We start from the raw sequence: 22,604 nt of genomic DNA, 5'->3' as shown, positions 1-22,604 counted from the left end.
TTGCTGATTAAAAACATTGAAAATTAATACAGCACTTTGAAACCCGGCTGGCATGGGCGGGGACAGTACCGGGGGTTTCACCCACAATTTGTGCCCCGGTACCCAGGACAATACCCGGGCATAGCGGGATTATTACAATTGCCTTTGGTAATCTCCCCGCTACGCCCCCGGTCCCTGGTAGCCGGGCTTGCAATTGATTTGAAGCATTACAGTTTTTGTACAGTGAGATTACAGGCTCTACCTATGACAAAATCTGTAAAATGATGGTGAGGTAACTCCATTTGAAATTAACACTCCCTGTGTGGGAGATTACGGTCATATCTTCCAGAGGGGGTGTATGGATTTCAACTGGAATAGCTCAATAAAGGATCTGATCAAGGGTGAAAATAAGAAATGATGAACCATGGGCTAATTTTTACATAAAATGGCCCCTGGTTCACTTCATTCAACATGGAACAAGGGGCCACTTCTAATCAACAAGGGGCCAATATTTGTTCTGAATAAGTTCATCATGCATTTAAAATGGCTATGGAATTGAATTTTTGGGTATAGTGACCAGGGGCCAGTTCCTGAAGAAAAGTGTCCCCTGGTCACCTGAAATTTAGATGGGACCAGGGGCCATTTCAGGGTTTCTGGGGGCTAACCATCTCCCATCTCCCACTTCTTGGCTCCACATCTTAAAATCAACATTTGACCTTGTATCTCATGTGTGGAAATTCTCAAGCTTCTACTAAAAAGTGCACAATCCTTCAGGTTAGCAACTGTACAAGTACACAGAAAGTGCTATCTGATTTTTTATAACATGGTATCAGATTTGTATTTTTCTAGTACAGAATATTTATAGTCCCTTCACCAGCTACATTAACTGCAATATTTAGGTTTGTTTTTTCTTTGTACGTATTGAAATAAAAACTTTCTGTATGAATTCCCATGTGGTAAAACATGTGGCAACCTCTTGGTCTAGCACGTGAAAAACCTGAAAACACACGTCCAATGCCCTCTGCAATCTCTCCTGGTTTAGGGCACAACCGCCCCTCCACCCCCTTCAACAATGGCGACGGTAGATCCTGTGGGTCGAGTATGAGAACAAATGGCAGTCGTCTCTTCCGCGAGAGAGCATCCAAGTATTGTGGTAGGTTTGCCTGTAAAAAATGATAAATATACCCCAGTAAATAAAATGATGCAGTATTTGAGACCCGAAAAGGGGTAGGGGTAGTATCATTACTGGGACTAATCACCAACACTTTATCACTCTTAATCGTGGCTTAAGTTACCATCACTCCCTTGCCCCTCCCCCTCTTTTCCATGCTAGTTTTAAAATTATTATTTTTGCTGCATTTATATCCATGAAAATATGGAAAAATTAATATCCATGCTTTGTGAACAGGCCTCAAAAGTGTGTGTCTGTCAAGGATTTAACAATCAACAAGTATGCGGTAATGCCTAGATCGATTCTACAAATGGTCCATTCTGGGTCACAGTTTTTTGTGTCGCAGACCATTTGAAAATGGGTCGCGAACAAAAACCTTATAGAAAAAACATTCAGGTAAGATTATAAACATAAAACATCAAAAATAAAACAAAAGTGACTGGAAATTCTTGTTTATCAAACTGTCATTTTGCAGGGCAACTGCACCTTCATAGTGTGTAATTCACTGATTTCTCACACTTGTACCAGTAAATAGTCAATGGAACAACTCACACTTGTACCTCTACCCAAACCTGAATATTTATTCCACAGTATGTTTTGGGTTGCACCACACTGATGTAGAAATAAGGGCCCTTGTCAAAAAGTTAGGGAAAATCTGCCTGTTATTTTTCAATTAAATTTCATTTCAGTTATAGTAAATCAGGGTTAATAATTTCAGAGAGAATCCTAGAAACCATGAAATTCTTTGCAGGGATTTTCTTGAATAGATGTACGAGAATTCAAAGAGATTCTTGTCAACATTACAGATTCTGGTAAAATTTCAGAATCCAATGGATTCTCACAAGATTAAAATAAATTCTACCTGTGGTAATTTCTGACATTAAAGTACAGAGGAAGTCAATGTGTTATTTTACGTACTGCTCCTTTTAATACACATACCGTACTGACGCTTGAGTATAGTCCCACTCCGCTTTTGGGTGAACATTTTTCAAAATTGGGGGACTATACTCAATTTCAAAAAAAAAAATTGTATTCACGTCAAGTATCAATTTTCATATTAAAAATACAACACATCTTGAATTTTTTATATTTTTTTTAGGTCAACCATGAATGATCCTAGCATTTAGGTCTAGGTCCTGGGACACTCCAAAGCCGAAAATTTGGGGGTGGGACTTTACTCGAAGGTGGGACTATACTCGCGTCAGTACGGTAATTGAATAAAACTTACTGGCTGAAAATCAATGAAAGATGCCATTCCTTTCTTCACTGTAGCAATATGAAAGGCAGTGCTATCAGAACCACATTTTTACACTTTGTTCATCCACATCTGAAAAAAGAGATGACAAAAAAAATTTAATAATTAACCTTGTTTTTAATAAACTGGTTTGGACAAAAGAAATTTGGGTATAAAAGATTTGCAAACCTGGGAGTGGGAGAAAGAAATTAATTCTCTTTTGAGTACTTTTGACTGGCAGACAGGAAAAACAGCATGGAGCATATAGGTAATGATGGTCAGGTCAACCACCTAGTTAACCAGCATCTAGCATTCTGACCAGGCTTAATCATACAATTACTTAGGAAATAAAATTCCATACATATACATGTCTCAAAGCTTATGAAGATTTTAAATCCAATGTGGAAACAAACAAAAAAGTGAATGTGCACCGCAAAATGAACGAACGTGACAGCTTTGAGACATATTGAAATATCTGGAAACACCTTACTTAGTTTGGTGTTACTTTTTTTTGCATATTATTTTCTTACCTGTATCCATATTTCTTGATTAGAATGTGCACCATTTTGCTGTAGTGAGCTGCATGCAATGATCCTCCTTCTTTAAGTTCATCCACAATAGCCAGAATGCCAGATATGCCCTAAGTTTAATTTGAAAAAAAAGTAGACTGTAAGGTGAAGCGGAGGGATGGTACGGAAAATAATTGTGCATTGAAGTTTTTGTTTTTTTCAATGACAACCAATTGTATCACAAAATGCTTATAAATTTCAAATATCCTGCACTTCGAAACCGGCACATGCAAAAACAATTCAATGGATCTACATGTAGCCTGCCTTTGATTGCAATTGTGGATAGGTATTGATTGATATGAATGAATTTCGATGCCTCATACTAGTTAGCAGTCATCTACATGACAGCATGTTATCCCTCTTTACACAAGTTTACAGCAGCTCTTTACCACATGTGGTGTGCTCATAGCAACCAACTAGCTAGACTGCACAGTGCACATGTAGACATTGGAGTTCGGTAGTTGTTAAAAATTCTACAACCCCGCACGCTGATTTATACTGGACGAGATTGGATGACTCACAAATATTCAAGGAAACAAAATGAAAAATGATAACAGACATGTATCTACCACCCCCCCCCCGGGTGGGGGAGGGCTTTGGTCCAAAATTTGTTGTAAACTTCACTTTTCACAAAATTGCCTCACCCTGGAAAATGTCCACTTTCCTGCAATTCAGCACCCTAAGATAATCCTACACCTCTGTGGCTTATCATCATAGGGGCATACTGGAAGGGGGAAATCTCACAGGAATATTGCCAAAATGGCTTGTGTACCCCCAATCATGGTTGGTGCCCTCCATAGGATCACTACACCACTGCTGCATACTTACAAACTGTGTGTCAGGCATTTCCACATCTATTATCCTGTCCTTTGCTTCACTCTCACTGTTGTCTTCTTTGCTTGTGTATCATCAGGTTCCATGATCGAGCGACTCAAGTCAGTATATCAGACAATACCTTCTCCCTGAAATGTCAAGGCAATAATGTGTGTCAATGTCACTTACTTCTATTGTCTTCAGAAATTAGAGCCAATGTTAAAAAAGAAAAAAAGGCCTACTGAATTTTAGCACAAGTTCAGGAGCACTATCTTTTTAGAGAACGCTGGGGATCAGGGAATAGGCTATGACGGTATCAACCCCCTCCCTCCCCTTTTTTTTTTGTTGCTCTTTTTAATTTTATGGTGAAATATCATCATCCAGTCCACTTCCAGAAATGTTATTTAAAAAAAAAAAAATTCCCCCTGGAAAAATCCGGATTAAGAAAAAAAAACCGGAAATCTGGCAAAAACCGGAAAACTTGCAACACTGAAACAAGCTTTGGAGCTTGACAACAAAAAGCGTCTGATAAGGTGCCACACATGAGAATGCTTTTAAGGGGGTACTACACCCCTGGCCAATTTTGTGCTTATTTTTGCATTTTTCTCAAAAATTATAGCACATTGGTGACAAGTAAAGATATGCATATTATAGGGGCAAGGACTACAACTACTGTACTGAAAATTCAGCAACTCAAAGCAGGTAGTTAATGATTTATTGATCAAATATTGGTTTTCCCTCATTTTTGAGTGTAACTCCACAACGGTTGTCTATGCTGACATAAAATTTCCAGTGCAGTAGTTGCAGTCCTTGCCCCTATAATATACATATCCCCAATGCACTATAATTTTTGAGAAAAATGCAAAAATATTGAGTTGTTTCTCACGCAAAGAAAATGCATAGCGTGTTGTGATCGACTGAGAGTGCTCAAAATGGGTTGAAGGGGAATCTAGTGTGCCACAAGGCACGGTCACTGGACCATTAGATTTGATAATCAAATTCTAAAAGTATAATAAACCGGATATAATAACTAATCATATATTTCATATGGTAAGCTTACGGTACATGTGCATGTGCGAATGCAATGTCAAATGAGAGCGAGAAATACATCAAAAATGTCTTGGCAAAGTAAATAATTCTTGATCATCATGAGAGAATGTGCAAACTTTCTTCTGTGTACCATTGCATCACAGTACTTTTCGTGGAACAACACGATCGCTCAACTAAGGACGGTGATTGGTCAAGATATTTTGCCTATAGCATGCACGCTAGCATCTATTTCAATTCTTTTTGATTACATTTTGTAGGCCTGCAAATAAGGCCGAATTGGTCAAACTGGAGATTCATTGCAGAGTGTCATTGCACACTCTGGCGCTTGTTGATCGAAAAGACAGCCTAGGCTAATAGAAATTGGCACCACTTTTCGTGGCGGGTTGTTGTCTTTAATTCTGTGGTTGTGGACCAAATAATAATAAAGTATCCATAAAACATGTATATGTCCGGCACTTCGACAGGGTGATCCTTTGTTGGATTATTTGATCCTATGACATCTCATAATTTATTCAGTCTGAAAACATAGTCATAGAGCGCTGTATGGGCTGGCAAACTATGTAGGCCTAAGCTTAAGCTTATCGTGTGTGTACACGTTGACGCAAATTCAAGAAAGTAGAAAACTTGGAAGTATTTTGCAAACTAAAACAAGAATACTTTAATAAATACGAATATGAGAGTAGGCCTATGACTGTGAATTAATTTGGATGCCAAGTGACAAACCATATTGTAGTCATCGGTGCTTGCAAAATTTATGAATGAATGCTGTACAATCAATGATTTATACTGCGTCACATGTGTATCGCCATGGTCGGATCACGTGAGGCCTAATTGCATTCTTGTCGTGGGTCCACCTGGCTAAAAATCCTGGGCGTTTGTGGGCGAATGTGGCATTGCCATTGTGGCAACCAAAATTTTACAGTCTACCTGGGAGAAACCGCTTTACGATAACTTCGATCGTCTAGCGTGTGTGATACGATATTTTGGGTCCACCTGGGATATTTTTCTCCCAGCTTGACCCAAAACGTGCAAATAAGCAACATTCAATTCCATCCAGGGCTGTCGACTTTTTGGAATTGCTTGGCGTGAGACAGAGACGTACCGGGATTTGCCGACGCCGATGTTCATTTTGTACCATGATTATTTGAGCCACGGCGCCGAGAATGTGAAAAGGGGGGGGGTAGGAGTAACAAATTATTCATGACGATGCGTGAGAGTTTACTAATTTTGCGTGAGATTTACTACCTAGTACCTAGTCCTAGGCGTGAGATTAATACCTTGGCGTGAGACCGTGAGAAAGTGACCCAATGCGTGAGTTGACAGCCCTGATTCCATCCATTATTCATATTTATGCTTGCAATAGTTGCATGAAAAGTCATGCACATTCATTGTGCAACTTGCAAATGCAAGTCACTGAAAACGAATAATTCATCGACGTTCATCGCAAATTTATATTCACGATCGAGGATAATTTATAAAAGCACAAGCTGAATTCGTATTCCATACAAACTGGATGCATTTCATGTTTTTATACGCACATTAAAATTTGTTTGTGCGCCGCAGTGGTGCAAAATTCGTCACCCCTAGTCATGCTAGTCATTTCACGGTAGCCACAGACAAGCCTCAGTAACAGCCAATTATTTCATTTTTCATGAGGCGTCCGCGTAAAATTTTTAAGAATTCGTAAATTAAGACATGTTTCAATCAAAATTTCTATAAATCATAGTACTGACACACGCTAAACGACCTGTGGCAGATTAGGAAAAAGTTTCATCATGTTCATGTTTTTATACGCAAAGTATAATTTTGTGTGTGCGCAGTGGTGCAAAATTCGCCACCCTAGTCATTTCACAGATAAGCCTCAGTAACAGCCAATTATTTCATTTTTTGCGAGGCGTCCGGCGAAAATATTTTAAGAATTCGTAAATTAAGACATGTTTCAATCAAAATTTCAATAAATCATAGTACTGACACACGCTAAACGACCTGTGGCAGATTAGGAAAAAGGTAAATAAAAGAGACAAATCAAAAACTCACCTGCATGCGGGCCACTAATCAGTGCTCGGGGATGCGGTTACTGCCTTAGAAATGAACTATAATTATTCATAAGCTGTATCCTTATATGGCGATCCGATTCTGAAAGTTCCGCGTCGATTGGTTATTTTTGACCTGAACTATAGTAGTAAAACTACCGCCCTCTATTTAAGGCGCCAAAACAGCCTCGACTCTGAACAAAGGGGCGAAGTTCGGCAAGGGGCTACGTCCATGTTTAAGATTTGCTCGAAATCGTGAACTGGCTTCCCGACTGATTACCTACACTTGCGAACTCGCATGCATACCCATGTACACTTGCTTATTAATTGCTGTTTGTTTCTCATTGAAGCAAGAGGAGTTTCCCTTACTTAAAATTAGTGATAGGCTGTACAGCCCAAAAAAAAGGGTGATGTTTCAAAAAGCTTAGGGTACCAGCTGAATTGAAGCAGATAATCCTCCAGGCCTGGAAATAAGTCGGTCTGAACCAGGAGCCAAACATTTGGAAAAGCGGCTCCTGGTCCTGTAATTTTCTAGTGAACCAGGAGCCATTTTAAAGAGCCAGGAGTCATTTTTCTTAAAGTATCAAAATGCTTATTTTTGTTATTTCTACAGCTTTCGATGCTCACCTGAGACTTTTAGATCCATGTTATTTGTTATTTAACTTATTATATTATTAATTATTGTCACAAGTTAACAAATAACAAGTTATACAATGAATGTTATTATATCTGAACAGACCAGTTGAGTCTTATTTTATTATTTTTTTTAAATTATTTTTTATATTTTATTTTATTTTATTTTATTTTTAATTTATATTTTATTTTATTTTATTTTATTTTATTTTATTTTATTTTATTTTATTTTATTTTATTTTATTATTTTATTTTATTTTATTTTATTTTATTTTATTTTATTCATTTTTTTTTATTCATTTTTTTTAAATTCAATTTGGCCTTTTATTTCGTGATTTTAGGAAAATTTTAAATATCTAGAAACAATGTCGCCAAAATTCAAGATGGCCGCTTTCATGTTTAGCGATCGTGGTGATCACCTAACCTGAAAACAAGGCAAAATACTGCCAAAATTATGAGCCCTGAAGGCAAATATCAAGGAAAATTGGTGAAATATTAGGTAAAAGATAAGATTTGGCACTGCATTTTGTTGAAAATACATTGAAATGGCCAATATTTTGAGCGGAAATGAACTTGCCTGACAAGTTTTACTGGGCCATTTCCTGAGCACTGATACCGGGCGCAAAATACAGATTTTCTCTGGCGCCTGGGCGTGTAATTTTGGTTGGATCCAGGCGTTAAAACTCAGTAACCGTAGGGTAAAAATCGCTCGGCGCCTGCTTGTTTCCAGGCTTGTAATCCTCCTGAGCATTTTGACACCTTTTAAAAAAATATCGGTTGAAAAATGAGACAGTGCCGGCCAAAAAACTACGCATAAGGGGGATTTCTTGGGACCCCCCTATTTTTCACTATTTTGACAATTATGGGCATTTTCTTTGCCTGTTTGTTGGATTCTAATGATTATTTACATGATTTTGGGTCCCCTGGATATATTTATGCAATTTTTACACAAATCGTATGTTTTAATGCAAGTTTATGAGCCAATTTAGGATGTGAGGGCGCTGTTCAGCCTAATAGCTGTTACGTATGCCCCCTACTAAAATTGTATCATTTCTTATTATCAAATCAAAGTTACTGATATATAACAGCATCTGTCCAAATTTGAACTCTCAACCTTATTTCACTTGTGCGTGGTACCCATTTGAAAATGTGTAGAGACGCTTCCATTGACTTACATGTGATACAAAGTTCGTTGACCCCTGTATATTGCTATGGGCAGGTTACCCCTGTATTAAAAATTAGCGCCACGGCCACACCAAATGTGATAAATGGCTGAAAATTTCAGAATATGGATGATTGATGATTATATCTAGTATGATTAACTTAAAAATAAAAAATGGTTGCGAAAGGTGTCGCTAAAAGGTAAAGCGCCCTCACAGCCTAATTTTACCCAAAACCGTTAATTTTAAGGACCCTAAAAGTTTCATTTGACACAAAGTGCATAAATGACCTTCCTGGACCTAAAACTATGTAAGTAGATACCAAAAATGCATTACATAATCCTTAATGTGATAAAATTCCCTTAAAACTAGAAAATAGGGGTCAAATCTGCCCCCCCCCCCTTGTGTGTCGTTATTTGGCCGGCACTGTCTCAATTTTTGGCCGATTTCAATAAAATTGGTGTCAAATTACTCAGAACAACAAGCTGCATCAAATAAGCTGGTACCCTAAGCTGTTTGCAACTACACCCTTATACAGCCTATCACTATTAAAATGATCAAAATAGATACTTGTTAACTGGTTATAATATTATCCAATTCAATTCCTCTTGGTTTTTCCTGTCTAGGATGAAACATCACCAGGTGATCAGGATGGCTCTACACCACCCAGAGATTCTCTGAATTCAAGGAGAGCACAGGTAATGAACAAAAGAATTCATTCATTCATTCATTCATTCATTCATTCATTCATTAGGATGAGTGAGGGATTGAATGCACTGGTTACCGGTCACAAAACGTATTCAATTTAAGATATGTCTTCATGTTTACAAATGTCTCAATGACTGTGGTCCTGAATATCTTGCCAACTTTCTTGCTCACATAAATCGCCCTTCAACGGTTCGTTACACGGTCTGCAACAGACAAGACTCTTCTTGCAATACCATTTAGTAAGAAATGTATAGGTGAACAAGCCTTCTCTGTTGCAGGCCCATCACTTTGGAACTCACTTCCGCAGCATGTAAGAAATGCCGGCTCAATTGCAGTTTTCAAAAAACTCTTGAAAACTCATTTGTTTTAATCTGAATTTGTATTTTTGCTTTGTATTATATTTCATGTGGTATTATTTGTTGTATTTTGTATGGCGCCTTGATCATACTGGATATTGCGCCTTATAAGAATTTAATGTATGTATGTATGTAATGAATCATGAAAAAATGAATGAATAAATCAATGAATGGATACCATATAAGCAGTGTTCAAAATAAGCACTTAACCTCTTGTCCTCTTGTCCAAAAATCACTGGGGACAACCATATTGAGCTGTGTACTTATCCCCTGGACAACCATTATTTGGATTCTTTGCCCTCAAAAACATGACATTTATATTTTTGGGACAACCAAAATGTTTTGAGGACAAGCAGAATTCATGCTTTAGTTATCCTCGGGACAACCTCCATATTTTCCTTATTTCGGACACTAAGAATGAATTTACAATCAAATAAAACATCAAATTTAGACATGATTGAATGATATCGTAATTTGTAATTTTGTTAATTTTAGTATATCCATAAATAAGTGTGAAATATTTCAGAGGCTATAATTAATTTATTGTAAAATTGTGATAATCTAGACTGGATAATGAAGCAGTTTCGTTTTACCTTGTGTTAAACTGTAAATAATTTAATAAAAACTGCAAAATGCTACTCAATTTTGATCACTTTGCTACACAATTTTAGAAATGTGTAGCAATTTTATACCATAGACTTAAATACGGCTAACTCCATGAAGTTGGGGCACAAAGTGTGACATAAGGGTCAAAATTTCAAAATGACTTAATTCTAAATGTAATGTGTGTTTTAGTTACTTCAACTATCATACTTCAACAAAAAAGTGATCTTTTTACATTGGAAAGTACAGAATTTCTGTGGAAGTGTTTTGTTGTTCAGTAGTCGAGGCAAATATCACGATGCTACATGGACACCATTTTATACTAGCTCTCTCTATTTTAAACATACTGTCCATAACATGTCTTAATAAAATACTTTTTATGATGTCCTACCATGGCAAATTCGCATAATATTACCAATTACACTATCTTAAATCAGAAACAAAAGTTATGAGGCATCAAAAATGAAGGATGACAGGTAAATCTATTCAAAATTATGTTTGATTTCTTTTTGTATCTAAAATTCACAAGGAATATATTTGCAGCTACCTAGGATGGTTCAGAAAGTATTAGATTCACAGCTGGTAGTTTATTTTGAAACTAGAAGTAAAAAAAAACTTGCCTTTGTTGCAAAAATTCAACATAATTCTACCGATGCTACTTGGACACCGTGTCCTGTATAGAATCAGTAGGATTGTGAGTTTTGCACAAGAAGTAATCATACTTTGTGGTAAAGTTATTTAAAAATTATCTTTGGGCCTACGGACATTAAAAAAAAAAAAAAAAATAAAACAAGGATACCTAAAAACTGGTGAATACATAAACTGACAAAACTGTGTACCGATGCTACATGGACACCGTGTCTGATAGTGCATAAAAATTTGTATTGAACACATAAATATTTTACAATGTTTGCCTGCCCTCAAAAGTTAATATGTTTAGTTGTTTGTCATCTAGTTTCAAAATATAAGAAGAAATTACATAAATTTTAACTGTTTGCTTCCCAATGCTATACTTTGATCACGATGCTACATCCCGATGCTACATGGACACCGCACCATTTTTTCAAAATATTTACTCTTTGGTAAAATAGCAGCTCCTCAAATCAAGTTCCCTTGAAAAACCCTACCCAGTCACATCTTAAAATAAGTCCATTCATGTCAGTATGTGTACTGACCTTGCTGTAAGCAAGTATAATGGTTTGAAATCTCCCGATGCTACACGTGGACACCACAGTGACATTTTCTCATGAAATTTTAAAACGACTGAGAGCTTAGGCACAAATGCTGGTCAAATTTCCTATAAACACGTTTACATCAATAAAAACACAAAACAAATTGATTTGAATGATACATGTATGTGCTGTGGGTGAGCTGTTATACCGATGCTACACTTATTTTTCTGGACACCGCATGTAGCATCGGGAAGCTCATTTTTGACATCCCATACATTTTAATTGACTTGTTTCTGTTTTGTTTAAATGTACTTTTTAGTTACTACCAACATTAATTCATGTAATATTATGTAAAACTGTGACTGTTTGATGTTACAATTGAAATTATTTGTATTCCGTGATACTTGCTTTTTTTTCTATGTCACATTTTTTGCCCTAAAAAGTGCTGGACACCAACCACTTAATGGCCCGTAAAAATAAAAATATAATAGGTACAATTTTCAAGTAACTTTTACATGAAAGTTAAACTTCATATCTATTTAGAAAATATCAACTGAGGAGAAAAGGTTCATATAAGAAATATTAAACTGCATTTATACTATAAAATTCTCCCAATTTGTAATGTGTCCCAACTTCATGGAATAAGCCATACAGTAAAATGTGCAAATGTAACAAAAATCAAGCAGAGCAAGCTGATAATGCTATGCATAAAAAATGTCTTACAGCCAATACTGTACCTGCCCTCATTTTTTTAGGCAGGCCTTTGAATTATCAGTTTGATTTGGAAGTTATCACTTTGCCTTTGTTTTAAAAGATTTAGTGACTTTAACTACACAGGCTTATGTTTTCTAACAGGTCTTATTAACTTTGAAATCATCTTGGTTAAATTTCTTACTTTTTTTTTTTGATAACTAAAAAACCCCTCCCAATACCAATAAAAAAAAATATGCCAAGGCTAAACACAACAAAAAGGTTGCCTCTCAAACATTTTGCAAATAGTTATGTGCTTGTTTGTTTTTTTGTTGGTTTTTACTGTGTTTTTAGCCTACTTTCTTTGTTCTGGGCTGTTAAAAAGCATGTAAATAATGCCCAGCACATACATTGTAGAGATGCACGCGCCACATAATAATGGGTTTGACAGTTTAAGAGAAAAACCTAATATTTTTTTAGCCTAACAATGTAAAATTATAAATGTAAAAGCTAAGAACCCAGTCTCACAAGTCCAACATCTTTTTTTATTGGCCAAGTCAATTAATACATGTATTACTCATTTTAAAAAGGGGTAATTGTCTTTAATGACTTTGTTCAAGTCATCTTTTAACCTTTACCCCTACCATGCTTTATAGGACATACTTTATAGATTTACTTCATTTTTGAAACTGACCTCAAATGACCTGTGACCTTTGGCCCCCACCTTTGACCTAAAACTAGAGCTTATGTACTGCTTCACTCATGCCTTTCATGGACAAATGTATGGACAATATGAGTGCAGCTCTGTGCCTTCTGTTACTACACAAATGTCACAGCCTCCACCACCACCTCCTTGGCCATTCTGAAATTAACCCTAATGCCTTGCTTTTTGGCAAGGGAAGGAAAGAAGGAAGGAAAAAGAAAGAAGAAGAAGAGAAACCTATTTATTCTCGGGTGCCAGACATGTGCACGGGCCTACCTTGCCACGCAGGTGTAGCTTGCCCGGCCAAGCTTTCCACAACCATATGACTGTTTTGTGATGTTTAGTATGGTTAGGGTTAATCAACCAGAACTCCCATCATTTCTAATGATAAATAGTTCGGATTTAAGAGCTGATGAAACATTATCAAATCCAGATCATAGGCCTAATGGTCGCATGTCACAAATAGGTCACCCAAAAATGGAGCAGCCGTAACATGAAAACGCTTTTGTCACACTTCAAGTTAGGTTTATTCTAAAAGTATAATACCTATTGTAGAAAGTTTGGTGTCATTTTGTAGATAATTATGTTCTTTTTCAAATACAAAAACTCCCAAGTCAATTAGACAAAAACTTTGAGATTTATACCTCAATATGTAAATATGTGTCAATGGAGCAGCCGGGTCGGGGAGCCCCATAGGGTTATACACAAAATTGTGAAAATCTGGCAAACTTCAAACCTTTGTATCTTAAAAAGTACAACTAGCATGGACCTCAAATTGCAAATATATCATCCTGGATTGTAGATCTACATCATAGTAGATCAACTGTAACAAAAGATGCAACTAATAAATTACCTAATTAAATGCTAATTAAGACAGTTTCCCTATATGTTACTATGCAAAGTGCATATTATGCTCCGACCTTTCTAAATGGACTATCTCTTGCCCAAGTCACCCTGCTTATTCAAAAGTACACCTATTTTTAAGGAAATTTGATGAGGAATTCAATTATGCTATTAGTTTTAGTGCCAGAAATGGAGGAAAAAATTTTGATTGATAAATGTCATAAAAATTGTAAAATTATTTTACAATTTTTGACCACCCTGTATGTTAAATGCAAGGGATACCAAACTTTTTCTTCCTAATTTGTTTGAAGGACCCATGCAATGACTTTATGAATCCATATTTATTTTGAGCTACATAACTTTCAGAAAAGGACAATTTGGAGTTCGGCCGTGACAAGAAAAATGTTAATTTTGTTGTTGTTTCACCCTGTACATTTCTTACCCACCCTGTATTATGATGTTATACTGTGTTGATTTGGCATCCTTGTAATATAAGCTTTCCAGAAATATATACTTATAATGGTCGAAAATGTATTCATTAAAAGTTACGTTGAATTGAATCAAAATTAGTGATATTTTTCTCATTTTACATCATGTTACACAAAAGATGACCAATTCATGACATGCGACCTAATGCTTTATCACAAAACTTTTTATCAAAGTAAAATCCTGTTGTAACTTCCATTTAGTGTTTCAGTGTTAAATTTTGTAACTTTTACCCAACAGGTGTCTCATAGAGCAACATTTGATGTGTGATGATAATTGACATTCTTATTTATCTCATCCTCTTCATTTCTTATATCCCTAATTAGCCAACACCTGACAGCACACCATCCGGTACTCCTAATCCTCCGACTGATACACCTCAACCGCAGGTCAGTGATAACCTTATCATCCCTGCAAAAGCAGCTGAGGAAAATGCATTTGCTCCCGAGTCAGATCAAGCTGTAGCCAGTGGCGGACAAACAACAGACACCGAGAGTACGGATGAAGCACATGGGTCCAACAAGCAGGTTAGTAGTATGTATGTGTGCTGAACAGGCTGATTAGCATGTGCCGGGGCTAAGTATGGTAAAATGTCTGAATTATGGGTCCAAATTTACTTGGGGCCCCTCTTTTGAATTGTCAGAAAATACTTTTCCCTCCCTTTTGAGCTTGCCAAATATGTCTTGCCCCCACATGTCACCCATGTTTAAAGTTTAACAGTCAAAGGTCATTTGAGGTCAACTTGGAAAGTACATTTGTAGGCTGAATTTTTTTTAAATTGTCTCATATCTTTGAACAATCTGTCTGGGACCGCCACCACTATTTTTTGAGGCAACTGTTGTGATGTGATTGGTCACATTGTGTCAATATAATTATGCTATTTTGCTGTCAACCTTTGTGAATCCTAGTATACATGTGTGCTTTACACATCATATGCATTGTTAATTTCACTGCAATACATGTCATATGCGTTGTCAGTTGCGCTTTGTCAACATCGAGAAAGTACGCTTTTGTTACAGTAATTTATTGTAATGGCTGTTTTGCGAGTGTAGATAATAAAAGCGCATTGATTTATAGTGCGCTACGCACAGGCACAACGCCTAGACGTTGATCCACAAGCCTCAGCACACTTTACAGGTTGTCGCTGACCACTACGGCCCCACATCATTCCATAAACCATTAAACAACAATTCAGGGACTTTGCTGCTTCAAGAGCGCACACCCTAGACATTCCACAAATAACCATCGCAACCAGGATCAGCTCCCGAGTTTCAGACGGGTTACAACGAGACAAATTAGCAGTGAGTTCCTTGTCCAAGGGAATTTCAAGCTAACTCAATTTTTTCACGAGAGCATATAGGCACCACCAGGGTTCGAACTCGCAACCTCTCGCACCATAGTCGAACGCCTTATCGATTGAGCTAACTTGACTGCTTTATTACTGTGTTTGATCTAATTAGCACCCCTTCCTTAAATAAGTGCCCATCCAGAATCTTTTGAGTGACAGTGACAACTGTCTAAGCACCCCCCCAATTCAATGTACCTGTACAACAAATCCCATGAAACGTCAAAATGAAACCCATTTAGGATTATGATGATTTTGACTTTGGATACACTGATTTTGAATGTTTATGATTTTGAATGTTTATGCCTGGAAATTTCCATTTAAGAATGTGGCCCATCCCATCAAAACATGGCAAATTTTCTTTTAAAATACGTACATTTGGATTTATTAAAGCCACACATTGACATTCCATGTTTCTCAGGTAAATAGTCAGACAGTAACATAAGTAGTATAAATTTCACCTTGAGCACATGGATAGTCTTACAGTTAGGGTTAGATTTCCCACCACCCAAAATGCCCCACATGCTACATAGTAGGACTACAACTGGTCAGTTACTCTCACTTCCACATCTGTTTGTGCAATTTGTTGATGCCTAATGTTGTTCATCACCGTTTAAGAACCCGAGGGAAGTAAACCACACAGATGAGCCGGCCCGGAAGCATTCTTGTTAAACGATGATGAACAACAGTGAAACATGATTGAATCCCTTTCAACAATGAAAACAAGCTAAAGATCATCTGAATTCACATGATTATTAATGAGGAATTTCAATTAGTTATTACCAGTTTACCACTCAACCTTGAAAGAAGAACAGTGATTTTTCTGTTGATATCGGTAATAAAACAACAGCATAAAATGGCAATGTTTAGCCGTTGCCTTCAGCTGAATTCAACATGTAAACACAAGTTCCAGGTATGACAAATTTTACACAAAATCTTGACTTGTCAATTTTCTGTTTACATTTTTGAAGCCTCCGAAACAAACTGTGCAAATATAAACAATAGAGCTGATCCAATCTAGTAATCAAAATGTAGCAAAATAGATCCTCAAGTCACTTGTCTTTAAACATTATGGAGACATGTACATCACCGTTTGAAAATGGGACCCAATACAAAAAAACAACAATATGATTAATTATCACCTTTGCACATCTAAACTGTTGTTTTCATACCGAATCTGCATTGTAGTTGTTAATTGATATGAGCAGAATGCACTTAAAGAAATGTTGATATTATGGTTAATGTTTTAAAAATATACTGATACCCAAGAAAGCCCGTTTCATTAAATGCAAGAAAATTACATCTTAGATGATACCAACAGTGCTCTGTTCCAAAGAACTAGTTTTACAATGTTGAGAAGCCTCTGAAACAAAAAGAGCCTTGTATCATGACTTGCTGTGATAATTTACTTTTTGTCACAACTGATATGAATATACTTGGAAGCAAAGCATGAGAATTAATAATTGTGATATTTGTCAGTAACAAAGTTCCTTGTATCTGATCCAATTATACACGTACTTGTGAACGTTTCAACAACCACTGTTGCCTTTGTCAACACTTGATGAGGAATGACTGCAGTTACTGACAACCGACGCTAGAGGGATTTCCAGCGTTTTTTCTTGGGTTGCCGCTGTACCTATTTGTGCTTATTAATTGAAGCCTCGGAAACACAAATTGATAGAATTACCAATTCTACAAAATAACTCCCAATTTTTGTGGAACTTGGCTGGGAGGTACCTTTTACCAAGTAGTATTTGTACATAAAGTTAGATATTCAAATTAATTTAGGAACCCAATTTAAACTTAAAAAAATATATTTAAGGTTGGGAAATTTCCATTATAAATGACACTTGATGTTAAAAATTTTCAAAACTGCAATTACTAACATAGCAAAACATGGTATCAAATTTAACTTATCTGTTAACTTTGTAATGGGGTTTCATATGTATTCCAGCTTCCATTTTTGAGCTAGATGTAAAATACAATTTTTCTCAGATTTTTACCAAACTGTTATGGAAATATCAATTTGTTTAATATCAAAAGGTTTAAGCCTTGAAACATTATTTTGCTGGAATTAAAGTTGTTTTTATGCATGATACAGGAACATATATTTAAGTGGTTTGAAATTCTGACTCTGAAAAATAAAAAGTTACACCCTTAATACTGTGAAAATAACCTGCATCGCATGACCATGCAAGCAAGGCCAATTATAAGAGGGGAGGAACCAATCCATCAAGCAAAATCCATTAAACCAAAGTTGTCAAATATATGATTGCCCATGCAATTAAGACATTCTTCTGTGGCTCCTTGGTTTCTTTGAAGCTGTCCTTCCAACAACGTAAGCATAAGTGAGCAAATGTTTTGTATGAAAACAATAACAAATTAGATGTTCTGGGAAACTGCAAAGTAGAAGCTGCAGCATGAATTTGATTTCAAGGATTAATTAAGAATTTCACTACAGAGATCACACCACTAAATCAGGTCCAACCCTATCTGACTGAAAAAATAACAACCAGTGTTTTTATTCGCTGACCATACCAGGTGCATTTTAATGGGAAAAAAGTTTTAAATGAAGGCTGATGTGCCCATTTTTTGGTGATAGTTGTGCTCTTTGGATGTTTTTCTTATCATCCAAGCATAAAATAATAAAAAATATTACAATTCTGACATTTAGGAAGATTTTTAGTTCCATGCACCAAATGACGCGTCACAGCATAGAGGCGCTGAGATGTAGGCTTTGGTATGGTTTACATCATGTTCAATGCACCACTGCAAAATATCGAGCCACTCAACTACCAAAATAATGGTGGTTTTAGGGTAGAATATATCACAATCTTTTAGAAAATGTTTGTTTTGAATGCCCTAGCACATTCTAACCATGAGAAAATGACGATTTCTTAGGTACCTCATAACACATAAAAGAATAGGAACTTGATTTAGTGGTGTGATCCCTACACATCCATTTATACAATTGCCAGTACCTGTACCAGTTCTGGCTTCTTTTTGGTGTGAGATTAAGATTTTAAATATACCTTTATGTCTGTAATAAGCGCCCCCGGGGCATGCAATTGTTTGAAAGGTGGGCACTTATTATCTAGAGGTAAATCTTTCATAATAAAATTGCTATGTAAGCTGAACCATCAAGGTGAAAAGAGGAACAAGCATGGTCTTGAGAAAAAATAATTGCTAATCAAAGCTCATGGTTGATGGATAGACAAATCTACAGTGATGCTTGTCAATCCTACAGATCTGCATTAGAAGCCTCCAAATGAGAGCAAGATAACTAACAGCAGTAGTAAAGAACTATTCCAGATTGTTAAAACTCTCGCTAATCCGGACACTGATCATGCTCTTCCTAGCCATGAGTCGCCAGAATCTTTTGCTGTCTCACATTCCTGACGGATATTTTTCGCCAATTAACTTCAGCTGTCTTGAGCCATGTGACTTTTTCGAGTTGGAAAGAGTGAAACAATGATTTTTAAATCAAGAAAAAATTTGAGAAAATATTAAAAAGTTACATTTTATCAGTTTCAAGTGAAAGAATACATCTTAGTGTTCATAAATATTAAGATATCTCAAATTCGGACGTGGACGAATGTGTCTTCCTTATTCTGCCCTTAAGGTTTTATGTTTACATGTATACGTACCGTGCATGAACACCACAGCAGAACCCAACAGCATTTAATAACATTTTTAGAATGGGTTTATTTTATATTTGATGTCATAAGTGCAACTGCGCTTTACTTTAAATTGTTGCATTTCTTACAGTCGTCACCCTCTGATGTATCCTTCTCAACACCAATTAAGCAACCACCTTCGGACTCTGTACCCGACAGTCCCTCTTCCCACAGTACCAGACACCTCAGAAGTCGATCATGCCCCCTCTGATACAGAGAGTGAGATGGAGGAGCCTGTCATTAATCTGGATACCTACAGCAAGGAGGAACTCTTTCAGAAATTCCATAAGATGGAGCGTAACCTTATCAAGTATAGAGGCAGATGTACAGAGGTAGGCTATGTTAGAGGTCATACACACACCTCAGTGAAACTTGAAATAACTTTACTCTGTGTACATAGGTATGTTAGAGTTGCTGCAAATGAAGTTCAAGCATCCTCAATGAAAATGGAAGTTCATTTACTCTTAGTACAATGTAATATAGAGTGTTGATTGGCTATTAAAGAACCATGCCATAAAATAATTTTATTGGACCATATTGGCATCTTATTTGCTAAAAAAACAATTTTTGCACTTCTATCTGTCTGTGCCTGTCTGTCTTTCTTTCTTTCTCGCATATGCATGTACATACATCTACACACCTACGTACAAATGGCACTTAAAAGCAAACAAAAACACATCCAAGTTTCACTATTAAAATGATCAGAATTTGCAAGAGTAAAAAAGTGCATGTTTAAAATATGTTTTTCATGAGATAACTTATACACTTTTGTTTCCATTCTGCATAGGTGGTCAAGGCTTACAAGGAATTACAGAAAGAAAATGACAAGATCAAGGTAGGAGTGGTTCTCTCTGTAGTTGTAGGCTCCTATGTGTTCATCTGTATTACCATTGCAAATACTTATAATTTGATTCAACTCAAGTTCAGTAGTGATGTGTGTGCGTATTTTGCATGCCGCATTATTGAATCGCGCACATAAAGGTAAACTCGCAGAGTGTATATGCACGCGTACAAGGGCGGTTCGTCGGCATGCTTGCGGCGCTACCGCAAAAAAGCATTGACATCACTACTGAACTTGAAGCAAACCAATGTATAGTTCCAGCTTTAGCTTCAAGAATCCATAAAATTCAACACACACTCATTTTCTTTCATTAAAATTATAACTGTTTATTTAAATTTAAATAATGTACAGGGTGGCCTCCCCTCCCAGAAAAAATGTGGTGTCACTTTTGTTAGTCAATGTAATACAGACATTATTTTTGTATGAAATAAAAGCTATACATTTTTATATTCTACCTTTGTAATAAACAGAAAGATGTTGTAATTAGTGTTCAAAGATATTTTTATACTGTAACCTCATTCCGCATGAACTAAAGGTCCTAATTGAAGTTATTAATTAGGCATATTGAATAGGTTCAATTAGGAATGTACGGTTGTTGATTTTAGGGCTGGGCGGTTATTTATTTTGAACAATTAGAAAAAATATTAAAACAAGCGAAGCATTCTTAGGATACTGATTGGTTTTAAATATCCATACAGTCACAAAAACATGTGTTGCAATTGATATACATGTGTCCCATGCATATGTGTAGCAATTTCAGTATACATGGACTGTTACTATAATACTAATTAATACATTGGAATCATTAAACACAGAATGTTGACAGCAAGATATGATTTTTTTTAATGGAAAAATCATTCTTTTTAAATATGTAGCAATGGGAGTAGCATTGAGAATTGTTTCAAACCAGTAAAGAGGTCAAAAGTATTTCACATTTTACCAGTCTCTACATTAATTCTTAAATTGCAATTGTGAGAGTCTGTGTTCACAAGATGCCTGCCATCTCAAATACACAGAATAAGACGTACCTAAATATAGAACTTTGGAAAACTTCAGATTGGCATTCAAGAATTGCTATCAATTACAAGAAGTGCTATCACTTTTACCTGGCATGTGTCAAAATACACAACAAACATATCCAGAAATCTTCTTTATTCTGGATTTCTCAGAATATGATGTTTGTGCCCTACGGGAAAGTTCGGAATCAAAATTGCTTTGCTGTTTTATTATAGTCTTAAATTGAACTTTTTCTTGCAATTTATGCCAAATCCCACTTAAAACTATCCTAAAACATAACCTGTTAAGAGTCAATTTTTGTGATGTTCACTAAGCATTGATTAGTACATGTACACTGTTATTATGTGTATTTATATGATCAGACCATTATGAGCCAGAGTCAAGACAAGGCATTGAGGAGGATATCTGAGCTTAAAGAGGTAGGACTTCAAACTTTGATGATTGATTTTCTTGGGATAATCATAGAATATTCTTCATACCCAGCGTGACCCTAACCTTAAAACCACACATTGAGAACCATGGTCAGTAAGACTGTCACTTCCACACCTGTTGTTTCAAGTGATATCTTGAACCCTAATACACATGGTATGGAGGGTATTCTGTAATTATTCTCATTTTGCTATTGAGAGGGTCGATGGTTGTGAGATATACTCCCGATTCCATAAAAATACAGCACTAATTTTTTTGGATTAAAATATATCATCATGTTTTGCCAAATGAAACATAACTAAATCATAATCCTTCGTTAGTTCTAACTGACAATAAAATTTTAATAGTTTGCAATTTGTGGAAAATGAGCCAAAATGCAATTTTTGGATGATTTCTTACAAGTCAGTCACAAAATTTTGGGGTATAGGCTATGAGTTGGCTTATAATTTTGACATTTTTAGTTAATTTTGATAATTGGTTGTAAAAGATATTAGAAATATGTTTTCCAAAAATTAGAATGAATAACCTGAAATTAGTCTTGGTACAAGTCTTTGGGCTTGATTGTCACCTTTTCAGCTCTTATTTCAAACATTGTCCAATTATTAAAATTTGAATTTTACTGCCAATTACAACTAACTTAAGAATGAACTATGTTTCATTTGAAAAACAGGTTAAAGGTCCGTAACCCGATCGACAGCATCATCCCCGATTTTTTTCATTGTTGATGAGGTTTTGGTATCACATAATAGATACTATTTTTCTCATTACTATCCTGAAATTTGACGCCCAAGTCGATGTATTCCGGAGAAATCATGAATCACAGCTGTTTTTACAGGAATACCAGTTTGTAAACAATGGTAAATACTTTGGAATTCTGGGAGGAATTATGAACGAAATATCAGTCACCGCAAGACGGTGCGCCGTATATAGTTATGAAAACGGCAATGGTAAGCGTGGTGTGCTAAATAGCTCAATTGACTAGCGCGTTTGTTTTTTACTCGAGAGGTACCCGGTTCAAAACCCGGTCTCGGAAGGGTTTTTTCCTCTCCATTTTACCCAAACTTTTTTATATTCATTTGAAATGTACATATT

The 22,604-nt window shown here is 36.1% G+C and overlaps 1 protein-coding gene and 1 long non-coding RNA gene across 2 annotated transcripts in view; one reads left to right on the top strand and one right to left on the bottom strand.

The window, feature by feature from the left end:
• Positions 1-22,604, top strand: part of LOC140149086 (uncharacterized) — a 99,303-nt gene that overhangs the window by 5,094 nt on the left and 71,605 nt on the right. Inside the window, 5 exon segments of the mRNA XM_072171248.1 lie at positions 9,269-9,340; positions 14,530-14,730; positions 19,317-19,557; positions 20,013-20,060; positions 21,446-21,502. Of these exon segments, the coding sequence (XP_072027349.1) occupies positions 14,705-14,730; positions 19,317-19,557; positions 20,013-20,060; positions 21,446-21,502 (372 nt within the window). The 5' untranslated portion in view covers positions 9,269-9,340; positions 14,530-14,704.
• On the bottom strand, positions 214-3,225 carry LOC140147769 (uncharacterized). The gene is made up of 3 exons (XR_011858405.1): positions 2,915-3,225; positions 2,379-2,477; positions 214-1,142 (listed from the first exon to the last, which is right to left on the bottom strand). It is a non-coding gene; the product is annotated as an uncharacterized lncRNA (long non-coding RNA).

This window comes from Amphiura filiformis, chromosome 3 (assembly GCF_039555335.1).
Source record: "Amphiura filiformis chromosome 3, Afil_fr2py, whole genome shotgun sequence".
In the NCBI taxonomy this organism is placed as follows: Eukaryota; Metazoa; Echinodermata; class Ophiuroidea; order Amphilepidida; family Amphiuridae; genus Amphiura; species Amphiura filiformis.
The sequence above is the reverse complement of the archived record's forward strand: the minus strand, read 5'-3'. Positions and strand labels throughout refer to the sequence as shown.